The sequence below is a fragment of the Bubalus kerabau genome, chromosome 11 (assembly GCF_029407905.1).
Source record: "Bubalus kerabau isolate K-KA32 ecotype Philippines breed swamp buffalo chromosome 11, PCC_UOA_SB_1v2, whole genome shotgun sequence".
Classification (NCBI taxonomy): domain Eukaryota; kingdom Metazoa; phylum Chordata; class Mammalia; order Artiodactyla; family Bovidae; genus Bubalus; species Bubalus kerabau.
The window spans coordinates 40,795,599-40,816,970 of NC_073634.1; the positions used below are offsets into that span (position 1 = coordinate 40,795,599).

Sequence of the window (21,372 nt, forward strand, 5' to 3'; positions counted from 1 at the left end):
ATGATGTTTTAAATTTTTGAAATGATTTGAAAATTCTCTCAGATTAAATCCAGACTGTTTTGATAATTATTTCAGGTTGCTGCTGTCAAAAAAAGTAAACACTGAAAGTCAAATAAAAATTCCTGTTGCCAACAGTTACACCACAGTGCAAATAGCAGACGGCCTATACCTTTATTATTAACCAACTGCTTGGATCTGAAGCCTGTAGAAGAGTTGACAGTTGAAAAGTTGATGGCTGTAGTAGAGAAGGCCATAGCTCCCAATTCTTTTCTCCTTTTACCCGTTGAAATATCATCAGGAACCTCCAAATTCTCAGTACTACCTGTCCACTGTCCTCCTGCTAGGACCATGGACTGCACCAGGTCATTCATGGCTGGGATGCAAATGAAAGCAAATGAATCAGCATGGTTAATGTACTTGCTCTTATTTCTATTTTGTATTGATTATTGTCTATGGATTAATGCAAGTGAAATAAAAAACTAACCACAAGGTCGTTTGAATTATGACATGCATTTAGCTGTATGAAATGAGGAGGCCAAAGCTTGATAAACTTCAGTAAATAATTTTATCACCCTCCACCCCCTTTAGAGGTAGGAAAAGGAATTTTACTCTGTACAACTGCCTTTTGAGCAGTGATGTGCAATATAATTAGAAGCCTTCAAAATGTGGTTTTGTGGTGACAAAAATGAAATGAATAAAGGTAAGATGGAGAGCAATTCTTTACAGCATCACTACTGAAAATGATAAAGAGTCCTTGGTCAGAGCAGGTTACTGAAGAAATTATTCATTTTATGAATCAAATAAGTATACCACTCAATAAAAACCTGAAAGAGAGGATATCCAGTGACATTTAATGCGATTAATTACCCATTCCACTTAAAAAAAGAAAAACCAAAGTATCAGTATATAAAGAATGACAAACATTTTCAAGGATTACAGGCCATTTTATTTATTTATTTAATCCTAGTTCATTAAGAAAATAAATACCTAATGCTAAAGGTTTTGTTATATTTTCTTTAAGCAAATTTCTTTGGGAAGAAATCTTTATGGCATATAAAATTAAAGTTTTTTTCTGCCAACTTTTAGAAAGCACTGGAAATTTATAAGTATATTACATGTATGACTAAACATATGCATGTATATGTATAAATGAACATACATATAATGCAGATTCAGTGCCAGTTTTGAAAAAAAAATTCTTCCAGCTCCATGGGTTACAGGAAGACTGCACTTTGCAAAATAAGAAAATTGGCACAGTCCAGAGAATGGTTAGTGAAAATTAGTAATGGAAGCCAGTGTAGTCATTTGAAAGAAGCTGAACTGTCATAAAGTCTTACACATGGAACGACGGTAGCAGGCCTTCATTTTGTCTTTATCCTTCGGTCTGTTCCTCAAAAAGGGCAGTCTTTTCAGTGCAACCACTTTAATGTCAGAGCATGAGAAAAAACAGAAACAGAAAAATGAAAGAAAAAAGGGAGAAGAACAGATGGGAGTTAAATGTTGAAATTAAGGACAGAAATGAATGTCTGAGTTTCAGCTATGTAAGCTACACTAAAGCTATTATTCTCGTGCTGCTGAGTGATTATGAAATATGAAATATGTACTTTGATACTTTAAAATACTTGGGAAAGCACTGAAGACAATGATGAAAAACATGTACTTAGAAAACCTGGACTGACTAAAGTCCTATAAATACAGGAAATTATAAGAACTACTTACTGAAGGAACAATTTTTCTAGTTAAGTTGTAAAGATAGATAGACCTATATTACTAGGGCCACTCTTGGTGGACCAGGGAGCGTACGTGATGAAAATGTACAAGGCTTTTCACGCCTCTGTTTTAACTTTGTTTTCTGTCATGCCAAGTAGCATGTGGGATCTTCATTCCCCAACCAAGGATCGCACCTGTGCCGCCTACAGTGGAAGCACATGGAGTCTGAACCACTGGACCACCAGGAAGTCCCCATTTTCTTTAACTTTTTAAATTATAAGGTTTTATTTTGGAAAAAAATTATTTAGGAAAATGTACATCCTGTATTTTAGCAAAATACCTCAACAAAAACTAAGGTGTTCCAGGATGTTTAAAATAACCTAAAGAAACTTAAAACTCTCATTATTTCTTTAGATGTTAACAAAGAAAATAGGAAACTACTTCTTGGTTTAAACTGAACTCTGATGCATTATTTAGAAGCACCACAGAAATATATATTCTTCTAAGACAAATCTTTCAAAAGATGGCATGAGCAATTATTTTAATTTCATTTTGCAAAAGGTTCGCTGGAAGAAAAAACAAAAGTATTTTGATAGTAGCTTTTAAGCTCTGATAGCCTAAAAAATAAGGAGGCATCCTAAAAAGCAAGCAAAAATGATAGGAAATTATGTATTTATAACATTTTTAGATATTTTGAAGGGCTTTGGGAGTCAGTTTATTTAAAACAATCATAGCACGACACAGGGAAATTATCAATATATGAATGAAAATTAGGATTATAACTACACTAGGAGTCATTAACATAAAAGTTTAAATGTTCATTAGAGTAACATTCTTAAGCTATACTTTAATAAGATTTTAATGGAAAATATTATTATACCTCTTTGGAGCTGCAATTTAAGAGGCAGGGAAAAAACTCACATTTAGATTTAAAAGCATATTGCATACAGCCTTAATAACTATGCTCTTTCTTACGGTTTGCTCTTATCTTATAAATAATAATAAGCTCTTTTGACAAACTGACAAGTATCACTCATTAAGGAGAATGCAGACATACAGCTTTTTAACTTACTTATTTGATTGCTATTAAGAATAGTCATGACTCATTTAAACTTTCTGTTTCTAGCTCGGAAAACACAGCTGTTTTCAATGATTAAAAAGAAATGAACTGAAAGCAATGTAAAAATGGACACTTAGCTAAAACAAAGCTGAATGGTTGCAACATGCACATGTCTTGTTTAGATACTTTCTTTTTCTGTTTTCAACTGTTTTCCATGGACTGCTTTATTGACAGACACTCTTCCAAAATGGAAAGGATAAGAGGAGTTTTATATTTGCCAGTGGTGGAAAGTGATCATTCTTATGGCAATTAGTTTGTAGACGTACAATGTTCGCTTCCCAAACTATATTGAAATTATGGGAACATTAGAATGGTAGGGTTTTCTGCTTATTTTTAAAATTCTAAAACTGAATAACTGCTGGAAAGAAGAGTATTACTTCCTTCTGATTTTTACTCTGGATGTTTCCAGCATAGAGTATGAAGGAATGACAGACTGAGAATTTAAAACAAGATGACCTTAAAAAAGACTGTTGTACCTTTCTTGTATATATTCTCCTACTTGAATTATCTTCCTTTAATTAAAAAAATTATATATACCCATGACCATTTCTCATTAAATCAGATGCCAGATATTTTATATCCAAAGGTAGTAGATAAAATTGAATCATCTGGCACCTTTTTAGGGAAAACTTGATAATCTCTCTACAATACTAGGAGGTTTCATGTAGGTTTGGCTAACCAGACTAATCTTATGAGAACAGATAGAACTAAACCACTTTCTTATAACACAAACATGTTTGTATGTGTGCATGTATGAATATGGTACTCATGTACGTGTATGATTTTTTGTTGCTTACTTGTGGATTCTAGGTCTTAGGGTGCTATAGTTGCATTCTTAAATACAGCCTATAATGAATGTCTAATCTCTTACACTCTAAAACACTGTCTTTTCAGAGATAATTCCCCTGAGGACAAAACCATGTCTATACAGTTTTTTGAGTGTTTTGAGAGCTGCCCATACAGAGTCTATCCCTGGGAGAAGTAGTGGCTGCTTTTGCCTGCTATTTACTTCTGAAGAGTAATATTGAAATGTATATATTAATACATACAAATGTATACATATATATATAGTATCTATCTTGTACATATGTCTTATGTATAAACATACACACATATATATGCTTTTAAATTTAGTGATTCTGGTGAGGGTGTGAGTGGATTCAAAATATCCTGTTTACATATGTTATAAGGACATTGCTAGTAGTCAAATTCTCCTATATCTTCAAAAGGCCTACCACTGGATTCTTTTCTCTTAAAATATTCTTCTTTAGGCTTTTCTTTGCTCTTAATATTTAGCTAAACACACTAGTAATGAAATCAAGAGAGTATTAATTGTGGAAGTCATATGATATTACACTTCAACATTTGTAATTAAAAAAATTAAATCACAAGTTTATACAAAAACTTGTATCTCCAAATCCATTTTAACTGAACCTTTACCAAGCAATCCCTCAATAACTTTTATAACCTTCAATTATTTCTAAATCATTGAAAAACATTCTCTTCCAATTCATAGCTATTTTTTTTTGCTTCCTCCCCCTCAATGTAACTTTTTTCCAATTTGATACCTTCAAAGTATGATTAAAACCTCATTCTAAAAAGCCTTATTACTCTATTTAGTTACAAATAATTATGAAAATGAAATCTTATGAATATTTCTCAGTTGCTCCTCATAATTGCCCTGTGAAGTAGGACACAAAAGTAAAAGTCTTGCCCACATTAACAGAACTAGCAAGTGGCAGGGGTATTCTGGCTCTCATTTCACTGTTCTTTCTATACTATTTTACCTTCCTGGTCAAATGATGGTATCTCTTTGTATTTCTCTAAATACATAATAAAGAAAATCACGTGGCTATGCAGTACTGCAGTATGCAATGAATTTTAAAATCATATGAAGTTAAAAAGAAATGCATTCATCAGACATTATCCCAAAGGACTATGGAAGCTATTTAAAAGAAATCTTTAGTAAGGAGTCTAAATCAATTCTAGAGATCACAAATGTTTAAAGAGTTTAAGCACTCACTGCTGCTTTTCTTGGTCCCCAAAGTTTGGCCATCTTCTAAAGAGTTTGAACCTACTGAAGAACTATCTTGACTATCTTGATGGGGGAGTTGAAGAAATCCTTCACTGGAGTCTGAGCGGGTTGGTGTTAAAGTTAGTGATTTCTGTCGTTCCCGATTAACGTCTTTCTTAGACTTTATCAATTTTCTCATTTTTAGAGTAATCCAGTTGCCTCTCCTAATAAAGTAATTTTTAAAAGTCTTATCAGTTTAAAATTCAGCATACAAATCCCTCTCAAAATCAGAATCTTTTTTCCCTCAAAATGAAAAAAAAAAACCAACTGCATAATAGTACCTTCTAGGAGGAGATGGGTCATAAAATTTGTATTGATCCATAATTTTCTCTTCTAATTTCTCCTTTTGTCGTCTTAATTCATTTAACTTATCACTATAAAAATAAAGTTACATTTAGGACATCATATTTTGTACAGTTATGAATATTATTTGGTTTCTATAATCTAACTTCTCCCCAAAACACAAAGAAATACAGATACCATAGTTCACAACTAAGAATTTAATAGGCAGTAACAACAGAACTGTTTTCAAGTTTTTCATTGTCTTTTAATTTACAACTTACTTAAATAAAAGGATATAGGACTTAGAATCTCAATTTTCAACAGGATTTATTTGTCTGAAGGAAATCATCTATATTACAATATTATCATGACAAAAGAATTCTCTCAACATCTTTCTAAAGTTATTAAACAACATTATATGCATAAATACACTAGCTTCACCACAATTTACTAATAATCAAGCTCTGTCGATTGTTTCACATCTCTCTTGTACTTGATCTTAACTACCACTGCTTGTGAATTGTTTTTCACTAGATTATTGCAACAACCTTAAAACGTATTCCTTGTCTCTAATTCTTAGAACCTCCAATCTATACTCTCATGTCATCAGTGATTTAAACAAAGAGCACAAATCTGATCATATTACTGCCCTGCTCAAATTTTTCAGCAAGTTCTCTGTACAGCAAAGAAAAAGTGGCTTTGTAAAGTGGCTCCTGAGTGTTTAGCCACTTCTCTGCTACACCTCCTTCCACAATTTTGCTCTAGTATGAGCAATTAACTTTTAAACCATATATCATAATCATAATACAGTTTCATTACACCTCTTTGTCTCTGCATTTGCTGCTCTCTTGGCCTGTTATGCCTCCTTAGGCAAAATCCTACGGAATCTTTAAGTCTCAGCTCAATCATCTTTAGAAAGTCCAGCTTCTCTTGCAAGCTAAGGTACTTCTGCCCCTCTATCTGCTGTATTTCTATGGCTTCCTATAACATACCTTCATTACAGAAATTATTTTTACTTCTTGTTTTATATTAATAGATCATTAAGAGCTGGATCTATATGTTTTCATTTTAGTATTTCTGGTTATTAGCATACTGCCCAGAACATAACCATTAAAATATACTGAAATAATAATGTTGAAAATTAGGAAAAATTAGCATTGCATTTTCTCTGCCACCTGAGTAATATTTCAGAGTGAAAAATTATTTGGTACCTACATGTACTGTCTTTGTTCAACATGGAAAAGATCCTTGCTTTCCATATTCTGCTCCAATAGTGTTCTGTTCTGTAGCATTAATGTCTGAATTTGATCTAGTAGATGTCGATTTTCTTCTTCTAAATTTCCTTTAAGTTGGCTTAGCAACTGTTTTAAACACAAACATTTATTTTTAAAAATACCAACATTTACATTTGACACAAATCCCCCAAAGCATCTGAAAAATATAAGGTACTTCACAAAGTTTTAAGTCTTCTGCCAGTGAACAATCAGATAGATGGTTGTCCTTTGATTAGAATTAGTGATTATTTTAGTAATAATGACATCTAAACTACTGGGTTATGTGCTAGACATTTATGTTTTCTTAATTCTCAGGAACACTGGGCTTAACATATAGTAAGCTATCTATTTCCAAAATCACTGCTGTCTTTACAACTGTTTTGACTTAAGAGTTCAAAGCTAGATACATATCTCTGGCCTTCTGTTTAAATAGCTATAAAATGCTAAACAAATTAGTAATTCTCTAAATTTTAACTACTCCACCCATCTATAAACTGAAGACAACAACTCTCATCCCTCAAGACTGTTGCAAGGATTAAATAATATATGCGAAGTAGCTGGTGTCATGCCTATGACACACAGTAGGTACTTTATGTACCACATTCTTCCTCTAACCATTGTTGTCAAGAAACCTCAAAAGTTTGTGTATAATTTTTATGGCTTGAACCAAGGGAGTCAGGTAATATTGTAAATGGGTGGTCATATTAACTGATTATTACTGGCAGTTAGGCTCCCAGCATGATTGAGCTGCTTCTCTGTAGTTAGCAGAAACTAGAAATATGTCTCAGGCCAGAGGTTCCAGCAGAAGTCAGAAAGCCCAAAGCAATGATTGTCAAAATTTAATATCACTTGTAGAATATATTTTTATAATCAAGATTTTTGAGTTCTAGCATTAGAATTCAGCAAGTCTGGATTTTTTTTTAGAGCTCTGTATTTTTTTTTAAAAAGCCAACAACAACCCCTTCTCAAAAAAAAAAAAAAAAAGACAAAAACCTGAAAACTTTCAGAAGGTAGAAATAAGCAAATAGTATAATACTATGAATATGCATAAATAGCCATCTAGATCTAACAACTGTCAATACTGTGCTGTTTTATTTATCTATATGTTGTTAAACTGAAACGTAACACATGTGGTAGATTCACTGCAAAATTGAATGCAGTTTTCCTCCCTGTACCCTCTTGTGCTGTGACTTCTTACTTTTCCTATCAAGAAGCGAAATCTATTAATACTTCATCTCTTCTTGACCCGGGAATCCCTTTGGCTAAGGGAAGGAGGCAGAAGCGATGGTGTGACAGTTCCAAGCCCAGGCCTCAAGAGGCTTATGTGTTTCCACTCAGGCTCCTGGAATCCTCTTGAAGGATGAGAGACCACACATGGCACAGAAAAGTTACACCAGCTGGGGCCACCTTAGACCAGCCAGCTCGCAAGGCGCATGCTGGCTCACTGCAGATACATGAGCAAGCCCTACTAAGATCTACTGATCCTGGACCACACATCAATGCAGACCAGCACATCTGCTCAGCTGACCCAGAGACTCAAGAGCAAAAGTAAATGTTTAGTCTCTTACCACTGAGGTTCTATGTTTCTTACACAGCATTACTGTATCAGCAGACAACTCATAAAACATATACAGAAAAAAGAACAAATTTTAAGTGTACATACAGCTCAGTGAATTACCATCAAGTGAACTCAAGAGTGAACCAGTACTCAGATCAAGAAACAGCACATCAATTGTATTCCAGAAACATCTGTTGAGTGCTCTTCCAATTACCACACTTCCCATAGAGAAGTCTCCAACACTATGGATTCATTTTTCCATTCCCTTCAAATCACTTTATTATATGACTTAATCCCTAGCCAAGGGTGGGTTGATTGTTGGGACAATCATAAGGTAGTCAGGGCCCTTTCTGATTTCTCTTGAGCGGTCTTTGAGGCCACCAGTGACATGCAGGATCTTACCAAGACCAATTATGGCTAGCTGTCTCATTCTCTGGATCTCCCATGTTAAATTTCCGAGTAGTCTGTTCATCTGTGATTTGCCCCATCCAGTGTTTCAGGCTACCTGAGTTAGCCTTTGACAACCCTCCAGTAGCAAAGCTGCTGGTTTCAAGGCATGCCTCTTGACTGAATTCCCAGTTATGGAGAAAGGGGAGGAGAAGACTCAGAATGGGAGAAGTCACAAAATAAACTGTAATTCCTACCAAAAGCTGAGTAGTTTTTCTTTAATTCTTCTCAATTTGTTTTATGTCTCTGCTTGAGTTCCAGAGTCCTAAAAGTGGTTGTTTTTATATTTTCTTCCCATTCTGTTGTTTCCGGGAAAGTGGATTTGTCATGTTCCTTTTTTCTTTCTGGCCATGTTGTGCAGCATGCAGGATCTCAGTCCTTGTTTGTCATGTTCTTCTGTAAGTCTGGACTTCCCTGGTGGCTCAGATGGTAAAGCGTCTGCCTACAATGCGGGAGGCCCGGGTTTGATCCCTGGGTTGGGAAGATCCCCCGGAGAAGGAAATGGCAACCCACTCCAGTACTCTTGCCTGGAAAATCCCATGGACGGAGGAGCCTGGTAGGCTACAGTCCATGGGGTCACAAAGAGTCAGATACGACTGAGCGAATTTACTTCACTTTCTGTAAATCTATTACCTCTATTATATTTTATTTAGATTTTATAAATCACAAGCAGAATGAAGGTTCCATAATTTCTGAACTTTGCTGCATAATTAAATATATATGATATCAAACGAATTTTTCCTTCCATTAGTTTGTGATTTCAGACAAAAAGCTTTTAAGTATTACCTTCTGCTACAGTCTATTCCTTTTTTTTTCAGTCTATTCCTAATTCTATTTAAGGATTTTGCTTAAGTGCTGATTTTCTAAGTTTCAAGAAATTCAGATGTTAAGCTATACTCAAACTTTAATGATTTAAAGACCAATTACAAAATGTAAGAATTATAATATTTAAGGCTTTCAGAATTCTTTTTCTATTTCAAAACTTCTATCACATTATCAACTCATCATGGGAAGAAGCCCAGAATCATGTTAAGAGCACAACTGTATACATAAGGCAGATGTCACTTCTGTTCTAAACTTTCCCAATAGCTCCCCTGTTTTACTCAGAAAAGTATTTTACAATGGCCTATAAGGCAACATGGGCTTCCCCTGTGGTGCAGTGGTGGTAAAGAATCTGCCTGCCAATGCACGAGAACAAGAGATGCAGGTATGATCCCTGGGTCAGGAATATCCCTTGGAGTAGGAGATGGCAACCCACCCCAGTATTCTTTTTTTTTTTTTTTTTTAATTTTATTTTATTTTTAAACTTTACATAACTGTATTAGATTTGCCAAATATCAAAATGAATCCGCCACAGGTTTACATATGTTCCCCATCCTGAACCCTCCTCCCTCCTCCCTCCCCATTCCATCCCTCTGGGTCGTCCCAGTGCACCAGCCCCAAGCATCCAGTATCGTGCATCGAACCTGGACTGGCAACTCATTTCATACATGATATTTTACATGTTTCAATGCCATTCTCCCAAATCTTCCCACCCTCTCCCTCTCCCACAGAGTCCATAAGACTGTTCTATACATCAGTGTCTCTTTTGCTGTCTCGTACACAGGGTTATTGTTACCATCTTTCTAAATTCCATATATATGCGTTAGTATACTGTATTGGTGTTTTTCTTTCTGGCTTACTTCACTCTGTATAATAGGCTCCAGTTTCATCCACCTCATTAGATCTGATTCAAATGTATTCTTTTTAATGGCTGAGTAATACTCCATTGTGTATATGTACCACAGCTTTCTTATCCATTCGTCTGCTGATGGACATCTAGGTTGCTTCCATGTCCTGGCTATTATAAACAGTGCTGCGATGAACATTGGGGTACTCGTGTCTCTTTCCCTTCTGGTTTTCTCAGTGTGTATGCCCAGCAGTGGGATTGCTGGATCATAAGGCATGTCTATTTCCAGTTTTTTAAGGAATCTCCACACTGTTCTCCATAGTGGCTGTACTAGTTTGCATTCCCACCAACAGTGTAAGAGGGTTCCCTTTTCTCCACACCCTCTCCAGCATTTATTACTTGTAGACTTTTGGATTGCAGCCATTCTGACTGGCGTGAAATGGTACCTCATAGTGGTTTTGATTTGCATTTCTCTGATAATGAGTGATGCTGAGCATCTTTTCATGTGTTTGTTAGCCATCTGTATGTCTTCTTTGGAGAAATGTCTATTTAGTTCTTTGGCCCATTTTTTGATTGGGTCATTTATTTTTCTGGAGTTGAGCTGTAGGAGTTGCTTGTATATTCTGGAGATTAGTTGTTTGTCAGTTGCTTCATTTGCTATTCCACCCCAGTATTCTTGCATGGAAAATTTCATGGGCAGAGGAGCCTGGTGGCCTACAGCCCAGGGGGTTGCAGAGAGTTGGACAAAACTGAGAACAACACATACATAAGGCAATATATCTGGCCCAGGAATATCTCCAAGCTCATCTCCTACCACTCTCCTCATTTGCTCATTCCACTCCAGCCACACTAGCTTCCTTGAGTGTTCCTCAAACACACCAGGATTCCTCTGGTCTAGATTAACTGTGTGGGCTGACTGCCCGGAAGGTTCCTTCCTCAATGTCCACATAACAATACACTGCTGCTGCTACTGCTAAGTCGCTTTAGTCATATCCGACTCTGTGCAACCCCATAGACGGCAGCCCACCAGGCTTCCCCCGTCCCCGGGATTCCCCAGGCAAGAACACTGGAGTGGGTTGCCATTTCCTTCTCCAATGCATGAAAGTGAAAAGTGAAAGTGAAATCTAAATAAAATATAATAGAAGCAATAGATTTACAGAAAGTGAAGTAAATTCGCTCAGCTGTATCCGACTCTTTGTGGCCCCATGGACTGCAGCCTACCAGGCTCCTCCATCCATGGGATTTTCCAGGCAAGAGTACTGGGGTGGGGTGCCATTGTCTTCTTCGAACAATACACTAATCTCCTTCAAATCTTTGTTCAGTGATGCCTAAAATTTCAATTTGTATTCCTCATCTACTCTGGCAGTCCTCATCCCCTTTTACCTCTCTCCATTTTGACTTGTACGTAACTTTTATCTTGTAACATACTATATGTGTTGCAGATTAATTTTCAAAATGGTTACAGCAGTATTTCCAGTCCATGTGCTCTTCCAGAATCTTGCCATTAACCATCAAGAGGCTGAATCTCTCTTTCCCTTTAACCTGGATGGGACTCTGCCTCAGTGACTAGATGCAGGGGAAATGATGCTGCATGACTTCTGGGGCTTGATCATTAACACAGAGATGCCTTCTGTCTGGTTCTCACCATGGTGTTGGGCAAACCAGTCCATGGGGAGAGATCACAAGAAGAGGAGACTAATGCTTTCAGCTGATGGCCAGCATCAACCACCAAACATGCAATTAGCCTTTCAAATCTTTCAGCTGAGGGCCCACATTTAAGTGGAGACGACAAACTGGCCCCATTGTACCTGTCCAAATGCTGACCCACTAGCTATGAGAGCACTCATATATACCACTGTATTTTATACCACTGTATTTTGGGGTAAATTGCTATACAGCCATATGTAACAAAACACTGAAACACTATATATTTTCGTTATGCATTATATTTATTGTCTACTTCCTTCCACCAGAATATAAATTCCACAAAGGAAGAGATTTTTCCCTTTTTGGTTTACATGCCAAGTGGTCAGTAAGCATTTTTTCATTAAACAAGGGTTAATTTGTCCAAGTATCTGAACATATAAGTTTAATAGTAAAAATTGTTGAAATTAAAGAAGGAAGAAGGAGGTTTTTCTGAATTATTTGTGAATTTAAATTATCCCTAATTTTTTCAGAAATACCTCATTAAACATTAAACATACTGCTACTGTCATTATGATGGTTTACCTTTTTAGGCTAGTCTTAATGCCTAAAGGAAGGAAACGGCAATTAAATTTGTTAAGCTCACCTCACACTGGTTATTTAGCTTGGTGGATGTGATGTCCAATTGTTGGTATTGTTCCTTTAACTTTGAAAATTCCGCTTCTAATCTTGTTTGTTCCAGTTTCGAATTATTTAGAAGACTTTTCAAGTTTTTATGGTCAGTTTGTAAAACTTCAGTCTCTTTTAAAAGCTGATTATATGTATGATTCAACCTATAATTGGAAATCATGATAGAAACAGATTGTTTTCATAGCTTTCATTGTAATTTACACAATGTGAAACTGCTGTAAATCACATTTAGACATACTTAAAGAATAGAAAAGATTCTCTTGCCAGTGACTAAACTCATCTAGAATGAGTTCCAAGTCTCTAAAAACTAAATTAAAAAAATTTTAAGCATTAATCAGAAAATATTTAGCTTAAAGGACAAAGGAGAAAATAACCAATCCAGTATTAATTAACCTAGAGAATTCAAAGATTCTATAATTCAACATGAAAAATAAAGAAAAATCAGATCAAACGAATAATCAATCCAGTATGAGAGATGGTAACCTATCAATCTGTTGCCAGATAACTAAGATATACATACTAAAATCAAAATTCTAGTAATTGAGATTTCTGCAAATTATTCACATTTATGCAGTCCTCAATTACTAATGACAAATTTTGGATTAAAAAAAATCAAACTATAGCTTTATCTGTCCTTTCTACACAAGGTCCACTGACCTCTAAAGAGAGAGATCAGCATATTCTTTCTGTAAAGGACCAAAGAGTAATAAATACCTTAGGCTTTATGGGTTGCATGCTATCTATAGCGTGCTCTTCTTTTTTGTTCCCCATCACATTTTAAGGTGTTAAAAACTGTTCTTTGTTTGGGAGCTATACAAAGCAGGCTGCAGTCTAGATATGGCCTGTTAAGTTAGCTGTAGTTTACCAACCTTGATCTTAATGGCATTAAGATCTGGAACTCATACAAGGTAGAGAAAGCCAAACAAACTTTTTCTCAGCAAGATATTTGCTCACAACTATCTAATAATTTATTTCAACTCATTTCCTAAAGGATTTGAGTCTGTTTATAATAATTATAAATAACAAAATAATACATTAAAAAAATAAGACTTGGTAAAAAAGTAAAATGGCAACACCAGAAACATCCCATCAACGCTCCATTAGCAGGCTGAATCCATGCATGAATGCATACCATGTGTGTGACAGCTGTGTAAACCTCACAGAGGCATACAGATAACTACTTAATGCTTTAAGGAGAAGGAGATATAAAAAGAATATACAGTGTCCTCAATATCATCCCAAAGGCAGATACTAAAATCAGCTCTTTAAGAGAGTTTTTTTTACACTGTCCCTCAAAGCTGAGAACATTAACACAGAAATGCAATTCAGATAACATAATTCCAAAGACGCCAAGATAACCTAGTATATTTAAGAAGCTTTCTTGACTTGGCATTATCTAAGATTAAAACTTAGGTGATTTAGAGAAATGAATAAACTATTGTTCTTTAGATTAAGTCTCCACAAATATCTTTTATTTGTGAAAGAGTTCTTCCAGGTTTTACTTGAAGCATTTTCTTTCCTGAGAACACAGCCATGGGTGCACAAAAGCTGGGTAAGAAACCAAAGTACTGAGACACAGAAAATACTCTACTCAAGACCACTCTTCCCCTCCAAGACTGCATACTGGGTGAACTGCAATCAAATTCATCAAGCTCAAATTCTTCTTATCAGTTAGACTGAGTTCCTTCTCTGGAGACTCATCATTTACGTATACAATTAGATTCTGGAAGGTCTGCTCAAGTTCACAAACTGCCCCAGTTTGGTTTGAATTCCAACAAGAAAAAAGGTTAGGTTCAAGATGGGATTTCCACAGTAAATGCATTCCCCAATGTTCTACCTGTAATAATAACAACAACTGTGTCCTTGTATTCTATAACTTGTCACAATTTGGTCTTTCATTGTTTATACTATACAAATACATGCTCCTTGATTCTAGCTTGGTGTTAAGATTATTAAGTTCAAATCCATCAGCACAGAATTTCTATTTGTAACAACTAAATTAAAAACTACTGAGTATGAAAATGGCTCGAGAAGCTTAGGGATTTTTTTTTAAAAAAAGAAACGAAATAGATGTTTAATTCTAAAAATAAACTGCATTAAATTCATAATAGGATAAATACTGAATGATACCCATTTGAATTTTGTGTGCTTTTAGCACTTTCACTAGGGCAATGTAAATACAGTAAACAAATGTTCAGATTGTTCAAATTTTTCAAAGGCTTCTAAAAATTTTTTGAAAATGTACCCTTATGGAGTAGGCTGATCACCAGTTGACAAGTTTTGATTTTGCCAAGGCTTCAAATTAAAAAATAACTGCCCCATGGTAATATGAGTTTATTAATATGTAAGACAGTTAAAAATAAGATTACAAAACGAGTTAGCTAGAAAACGACAAGGCCACTCACTTGTAGCAACTCTGAAAGACAAGAATTGTGATACCAGACTAGTAGAAAGAAAAGATATAAAGAATCAGGTTTCACTACATTCTGTCTCAATAAAGTATACAAATGCAATCAACATACAGAAATTTTGTTATATATTGTGGCTTAAAAACTTAAGTATTTGAATAAATCAAGAGAGAAACAATCAGCGAAAGTTCAAGACCCACACTCTTGTCTGAATCACTTATAACTAGCTAAATGATGCTGCTGGGTAATTTACGTATTCCCCTGGTGTCTTTTTTAAAAATTCTAAGTTATGGGTAGTACTGCAAAGGGGTAACATACCCGTTGGATATAATGAATAAAAAATTATATATATACATATTTATTACCTATCATTTTCACCACAAAGCTTCTTGAATTCTGCAGCTACAGTCTCATGGTTTTTGTTTTTAAGCAGCATTTTTTCTTGTTCTGCTTTCAGTGTTTTTTCCAAATCTTCCAACTGTCCTTTCTGTTTTAGTAACTGATTGTAACTGGAAAAAAAATGTTATGCATTTGGTTTATAATATTTCTTTAGAAAAAAAAATTTTAGAAATAATGGAAATGAGTTAATTTAATAAATATCACATAAAGCATGTAAGTTTATATACATTTCCTATATAAATTATCTCAGATCTGTTTAACATATGAAATTTATTACATTATTCAATTCAAATTGTTTTCTTCAATTGGTTTTAAGGTAACAACACAAGAAAAGATGATAAATTACCGATCTTCAAGGTCTTTATGTTCCACCTCAAGATTTTTGTGGGCAGACTTTAGAGTTCCATGTTTAGCAATCAGAGTCTCATATTCTGAAGCCTGCCGTTCATGTAGGAGTTCCAGCTTTTCATGATCTTTGACCAGAGAATCATAGAGAGATTTCAGATCTTCTCGCTCTTTGATTACAGATTCATTTTCATTTTCTAAGGAAGACTGCTGGATTAGGAGTTGTGCATTCTGGTTCATAAGTGAGGTACTCTGGGAATTAAGGGTGGAATTTTCAACCTACAAGAATGTATACTGTATCAGACATCAGAAAAAGAGTTTATTTATAATTCTTTTAAAATAAAAGAATGTTAACTTTAGGAAGCACTAAATAAATCACAGCAGATATATTCATATTATACTAAGAAAATTTGGATTTTAGATCCCAAAAAGGTAGGCTACCATTTAATTTTGATTTTTGATAGGTGTTACATATTTTTTGAGTTGATTATTTTAAATGAAGGTGATTAGCAACAATCCCATAAGAGTAAAAAATTTAAAATGCCAGTTTATCATTTTCTAGAAGTTGATTGACAGTTGATAGAGCTGAAAAACTACTTGTGAAACTCAACTGGTAATTTTCTCAAGTCTAAATTAAACCAGGGCTTTCCAGGAGGCTCAGTGGTGAAGTATCCACCTGTCAATGTAAGAGATGCAGGAGACATGGGTTCAATCCCTGGGTTCAGAAGATCCCTTGGAAAAGGAAATGGCAACCCACTGCAGTATTCTTGCCTGGTAAATCCCATGGACAGAGGCACCTGGTAGGCTACAGTCCATGGGGGTCACAAAAGAGTCACACACAACTTAGCAACTGAACAACTAAATCAAATCAGCATATTCTTTTTCATTTGGAAAAGAGTTATAGAAAGAACTTTTGGATTCAGAGGGGGAACAACTCCACTTTTTAAGAGGTTTCAGAGTTGTACTTTCCCCTACCTGACTGCTCTATTTGAAAAGACACTGCTGCTGCTACTGCTGCTAAGTCGCTTCAGTCGTGTCCGACTCTGTGCGACCCCATAGACGGCAGCCCACCAGGCTCCCTTGTCCCTGGGATTCTGCAGGCAAGAACACTGGAGTGGGTTGCCATTTCCTTCTCCAATGCATGAAAGTGAAAAGTGAAAGTGAAGTCACTCAGTCGTGTCCGACTATTAGCGACCCCATGGACTGCAGCCTACCAGGCTCCTCTGTCCATGGGATTTTCCAGGCAAGAGTACTGGAGTGGGGTGCCATTGCCTTCTCCCTGAAAAGACACTAGTAGTATTAATTGCACGATGGATCCTTTGAATTAAGGGTAAGTCTAAAGACAAAATTTTCATGCTGTTATTTTCCAATAACCTAACTGATATGTTACAATAATACTTTAAACAAGGGTTTCTACCTGATTAATTATAATTAACTTGTTGAAATGGGTGAAAGGCCATAAAGTCAATGTAAATAAAATTATTTTTATTTAATGAGTAAATTTATTACTTAATTTAGACACTCTGACATTTTTAAAATGCTGATATCCAAAAATTTGGCATAGTACTATATAAAAATACTTTATCTTCAACTAATTGTTAAATTCACTCACTAAGAAACAATGTTACTTATGTCTATTCATCCTTATTTTACAGCATAATTCAAGAGTTTTGTTGCATATCCCCACAATGGTACATTACAACCTGAAGCTTGGCGTTCTGTGTTTGAAGAGTGGTATTCTGCTCCTGTAATGATACTGTCTGCCTCTGAAGTGCAAGAATCTGAGCCTGCAAATTACTGTTCTGTGTTTCAAGTTGTTTCAGTTGAGTTTTCAATGCTTGCTTCTCTGCTTGCAGTGTAGCATTCTGAATAAAGAAAAAACATATTAAAAATAAAAGCATCAAACATATTTCTGTTTAACAGATACTAGAATGTTATACAAGTGTTCATTACCATGATAATCCAAAAATCTCAACAACCTTAAAAGAGAAAAAGACAAAATATTTCCCCTGTAACCCAAATTGTAAAAAGATAACTTAATCTAGGAAAGAAAGCAATACTAAAACCTTAATACTATTGTCTCTGTGTTCTGCCTGTTTTATAATGTCCAAAGAACAACATATTCCATTATAAGTATATTTATTAACAAAAAAACTAGAATGGGATTGTCGGTTCTGTGATTTTTATGCTACTCAAAAGTGCCCAGAGCAAACTGGGCTGTGTCTAGCCAAGAGACAGTGAACCTTTTGCTAACTCCCCAGAGGCAAATACCCATGTACACATACACAAATATGTAGCGGTCCCTGGGGTAGCAGCAAAATTAAGTGTTTTACAAACACAATTATTTAGAAGAGAGGCAGGAACAATCTTAACCATATGTTTAAAAAATTTAGTACATAATAGACCCAACAGATGTTACATACTTTTCTCCAGTGTTTTTTTTTTCATGGTAGAACACACTTACTACAACTATTTTAGCTATATGACTTCTGGAATGAATCCAAATGAAACATACTATTTTCAATTTTCCTAATATATAGGATCATATTTCAATTTTATAATTAAATGGCTGAATTACCATGCAAATCATTATATTTAAAATGTGATGTTTGTTTTAAATATATTCTCAGGATTATTTCTAAATAAAAACTCATTTAAAAATTAGCATCAAAAAATATAAACAAAGAATCCTCTAGAAAATCAAAATAAAGCTTTAATATACAAGGCCAGAATTTATATATATTGCAACATGCAAAAAAGATTACAACTGAATCACAACAGATATCTTTATCATTATTTTATATTATTGGACAATGACAACATTCACTCTATAGGCTTTCAAGTTATATATACTACATGTCACAGTATAAAAGTTAAATCATGATTTAATTGATATTATACTATAAAATCAAAGGTGAGAAAGAAAAATGCTTTAAAATAAATGTTGACATTGTACTTCTCTTTTGTTCATTTGATCACAAAGGGTAAAAAAAGTTTACACTAGAAAAATAATATGGGATAAGTTCAGTCAGTTAAGTTGCTCAGTCATGTCTGACTCTTTGTGACCCCATGAATCACAGCACGCCAGTCCTCCCTGTCCATCACCAACTCCCGGAGTTCACTCAGACTCACGTCCATCGAGTCGGTGATGCCATCCAGCCATCTTATCCTCTGTCGTCCCCTTCTTCTCCTGCCCCCAATCCCTCCCAGCATCAGCGTCTTTTCCAATGAGTCAACTCTTCGCATGAGGTGGCCAAAGTATTGGAGTTTTAGCTTCAGCATCAGTCCTTCCGAAGAAAACCCAGGGCTGATCTCCTTTAGAATGGACTCGTTGGATCTCCTTGCAGTCCAAAGGACTCTCAAGAGTCTTCTCCAACACCACAGTTCAAAAGCATCAATTCTTCGGCACTCAGCTTTCTTTACAGTCCAACTCTCACATCCATACATGACCACTGGAAAAACCATAGCCTTGACTAGACAGACCTTTGTTGGCAAAGTAATATCTCTGCTTTTGAATATGCTATCTAGGTTGTTCACAACTTTCCTTCCGAGGAGTAAGTGTCTTTTAATTTCATGGCTGCAGTCACCATCTGGAGTGATTTTAGAGCCCCCCAAAATAAAGTCTGATACTGTTTCCATTGTTTCCCCATCTATTTGTCATGAAGTGATGGGACCAGATGCCATGATCTTCGTTTTCTGAATGTTGAGCTTTAAGTCAACTTTTTCACTCTCCTCTTTCACTTTCATCAAGAGGCTTTTGAGTTCCTCTTCACTTTCTGCCATAAGGGTGGTGTCATCTGCATATCTGAGGTTATTGATATTTCTCCCAGCAATCTTGATTCCAGCTTGTGCTTCTTCCAGCCCAGCATTTCTCATGATGTACTCTGCATATAAGTTAAATAAGCAGGGTGACAAGATACAGCCTTGATGTCCTCCTTTTCCTATTTGGAACCAGTGTGTTGTTCCATGTCCAGTTCTAACTGTTGCTTCCTGATCTGCATACAGGTTTCTCAAGAGGCAGGTCAGGTGGTCTAGTATCCCCATCTCCTTCAGAATTTTCCACAGTTTATTGTGATCCACACAGTCAAAGTCTTTGGCATAGTCAATAAAGCAGAAGTAGATGTTTTTCTGGAATGCTCTTGCTTTTTCGATGATCCAGTGGATGTTGGCAATTTGATCTCTGGTTCCTCTGCCTTTTCTAAAACCAGCTTGAACATCTGGAAGTTCATGGTTCACGTATTGCTGAAGCCTGGCTTGAAGAATTTTGAGCAATACTTTTCTAGAGTGTGAGATGAGTGCAACTGTGCGGTAGTTTGAGCATTCTTTGGCATTGCCTTTCTTTGGGATTGAAATGAAAACTGACCTTTTCCAGTCCTGTGGCCACTGCTGAGTTTTCCACATTTGCTGGCATATTGAGTGTAGCACTTTCTTATATACCATTCTGATATAACAAAAAGGTGCACCATTTTCTACTTATATATGTGAGATATATAAGTATATTCACTTATACTGTTATAGTTCAGCTCTTCAGAAACCAAAATGTACAAGCTCTAATAAGTCTGGGTATCCTTAATATGAAAAACTCCTACAGTCTATAATGAATGGAAGAGATAACTGAGAGTAGATAGGGTATCTAAGAACAAGAAAAGGTTTACAATGGAAAAGGATGAAGTTAACAAACATATGTACTAGCAAATCAGCAAAAATTACCAGTCTAATATAGGGTAGCCATCTTTATAAACCCATTATCTAAATGAGTACAATATGTCAACCAGGTAATTTCTCCCCAGTGGAAATTTAAAGATGAAGTAAGTGGGAAAAGAGATTCATTCATCTTATAGAATATAACACACCAAGTTTTCTGAAATTAATTTTTAATCCAGGTGATTGATATATAAATATATATGACTGAATAATGAAAAATGTATTTTTATATGTAGCTGATAAATACAAAAAAGGACATAAAATGGCTCACTAATAATTTAAAACACACAAATTAAAATATTTTCTATCACTGAAGTACAAATTACACAGTTGGGAATACCCAATGTCAATTTGGAATAACAGATATTCTATTAGTGGAACTGAAAATTCACTTTTTTGAAAAGCTTTTACAACAGTTTATCAATTAAAATTAAATACACACACAGAAATCTCTCTCTATATATGCTCTTTGGCCTATCAGTTCTACTGTCAGCAATTTACTACCCTAGGAAGTTCCCTGGCAGTCCACTGTTTAAGACTCTGCCAGCCCAATGTAGGGGGTGCAGGCTCGATCCCTGGTTGGGGAACTAAGACCTCATATGCTGTGGGTCCAAGAAAGTTAGGGCTTTCAAGGTGGTGGTAGTGGTAAAGAATCCACCTGCCAATGCAAGAGATATATTAAGAGACTTGGGTTTGATCCCTTGGTCCGGAAGATCCTCTGAAGGAGGCAATGGCAACCCCCTCCAGTTTGGAGAAGGCAATGGCGACCCACTCCAGTACTCTTGCCTGGAAAGTCCCATGGACGGAGCAGCCTGATAGGCTGCAGTCCATGGGGTCGCTGAGGGTCAGACAGAACTGAGTGACTTCACTTTCACTTTTCACTTTCATGCACTGGAGAAGGAAATGGCAACCCACTCCAGTGTTCTTGCCTGGAGAATCCCAGGGACGGGGGAGCCTGGTGGGCTGCCGTCTATGGGGTCGCACAGAGTTGGGCACGACTGAAGTGACTTAGCAGCAGTAGCAGCCAGTATTCTTGCGTGGAGAATCT

At 35.7% G+C, this 21,372-nt stretch overlaps 1 protein-coding gene across 7 annotated transcripts in view; it reads right to left on the minus strand.

Annotated features, from left to right (window-relative positions):
* CCDC88A (coiled-coil domain containing 88A) overlaps positions 1 to 21,372 on the minus strand; it is a 117,066-nt gene that overhangs the window by 12,535 nt on the left and 83,159 nt on the right. For 5 of the 7 annotated variants that reach the window (XM_055540137.1, XM_055540136.1, XM_055540134.1 and 2 more), the window contains exons 19-27: positions 17,324 to 17,485; positions 15,622 to 15,899; positions 15,242 to 15,385; positions 12,425 to 12,611; positions 6,402 to 6,547; positions 5,186 to 5,278; positions 4,854 to 5,068; positions 1,338 to 1,421; positions 170 to 373 (exon numbers count right to left, since the gene is read on the minus strand). In XM_055540137.1, the coding sequence (XP_055396112.1) occupies positions 170 to 373; positions 1,338 to 1,421; positions 4,854 to 5,068; positions 5,186 to 5,278; positions 6,402 to 6,547; positions 12,425 to 12,611; positions 15,242 to 15,385; positions 15,622 to 15,899; positions 17,324 to 17,485 (1,513 nt within the window). The remainder of the gene's footprint in view (positions 1 to 169; positions 374 to 1,337; positions 1,422 to 4,853; positions 5,069 to 5,185; positions 5,279 to 6,401; positions 6,548 to 12,424; positions 12,612 to 15,241; positions 15,386 to 15,621; positions 15,900 to 17,323; positions 17,486 to 21,372) is intronic. The other 2 variants (XM_055540138.1, XM_055540135.1) reach the window with 1 other exon arrangement.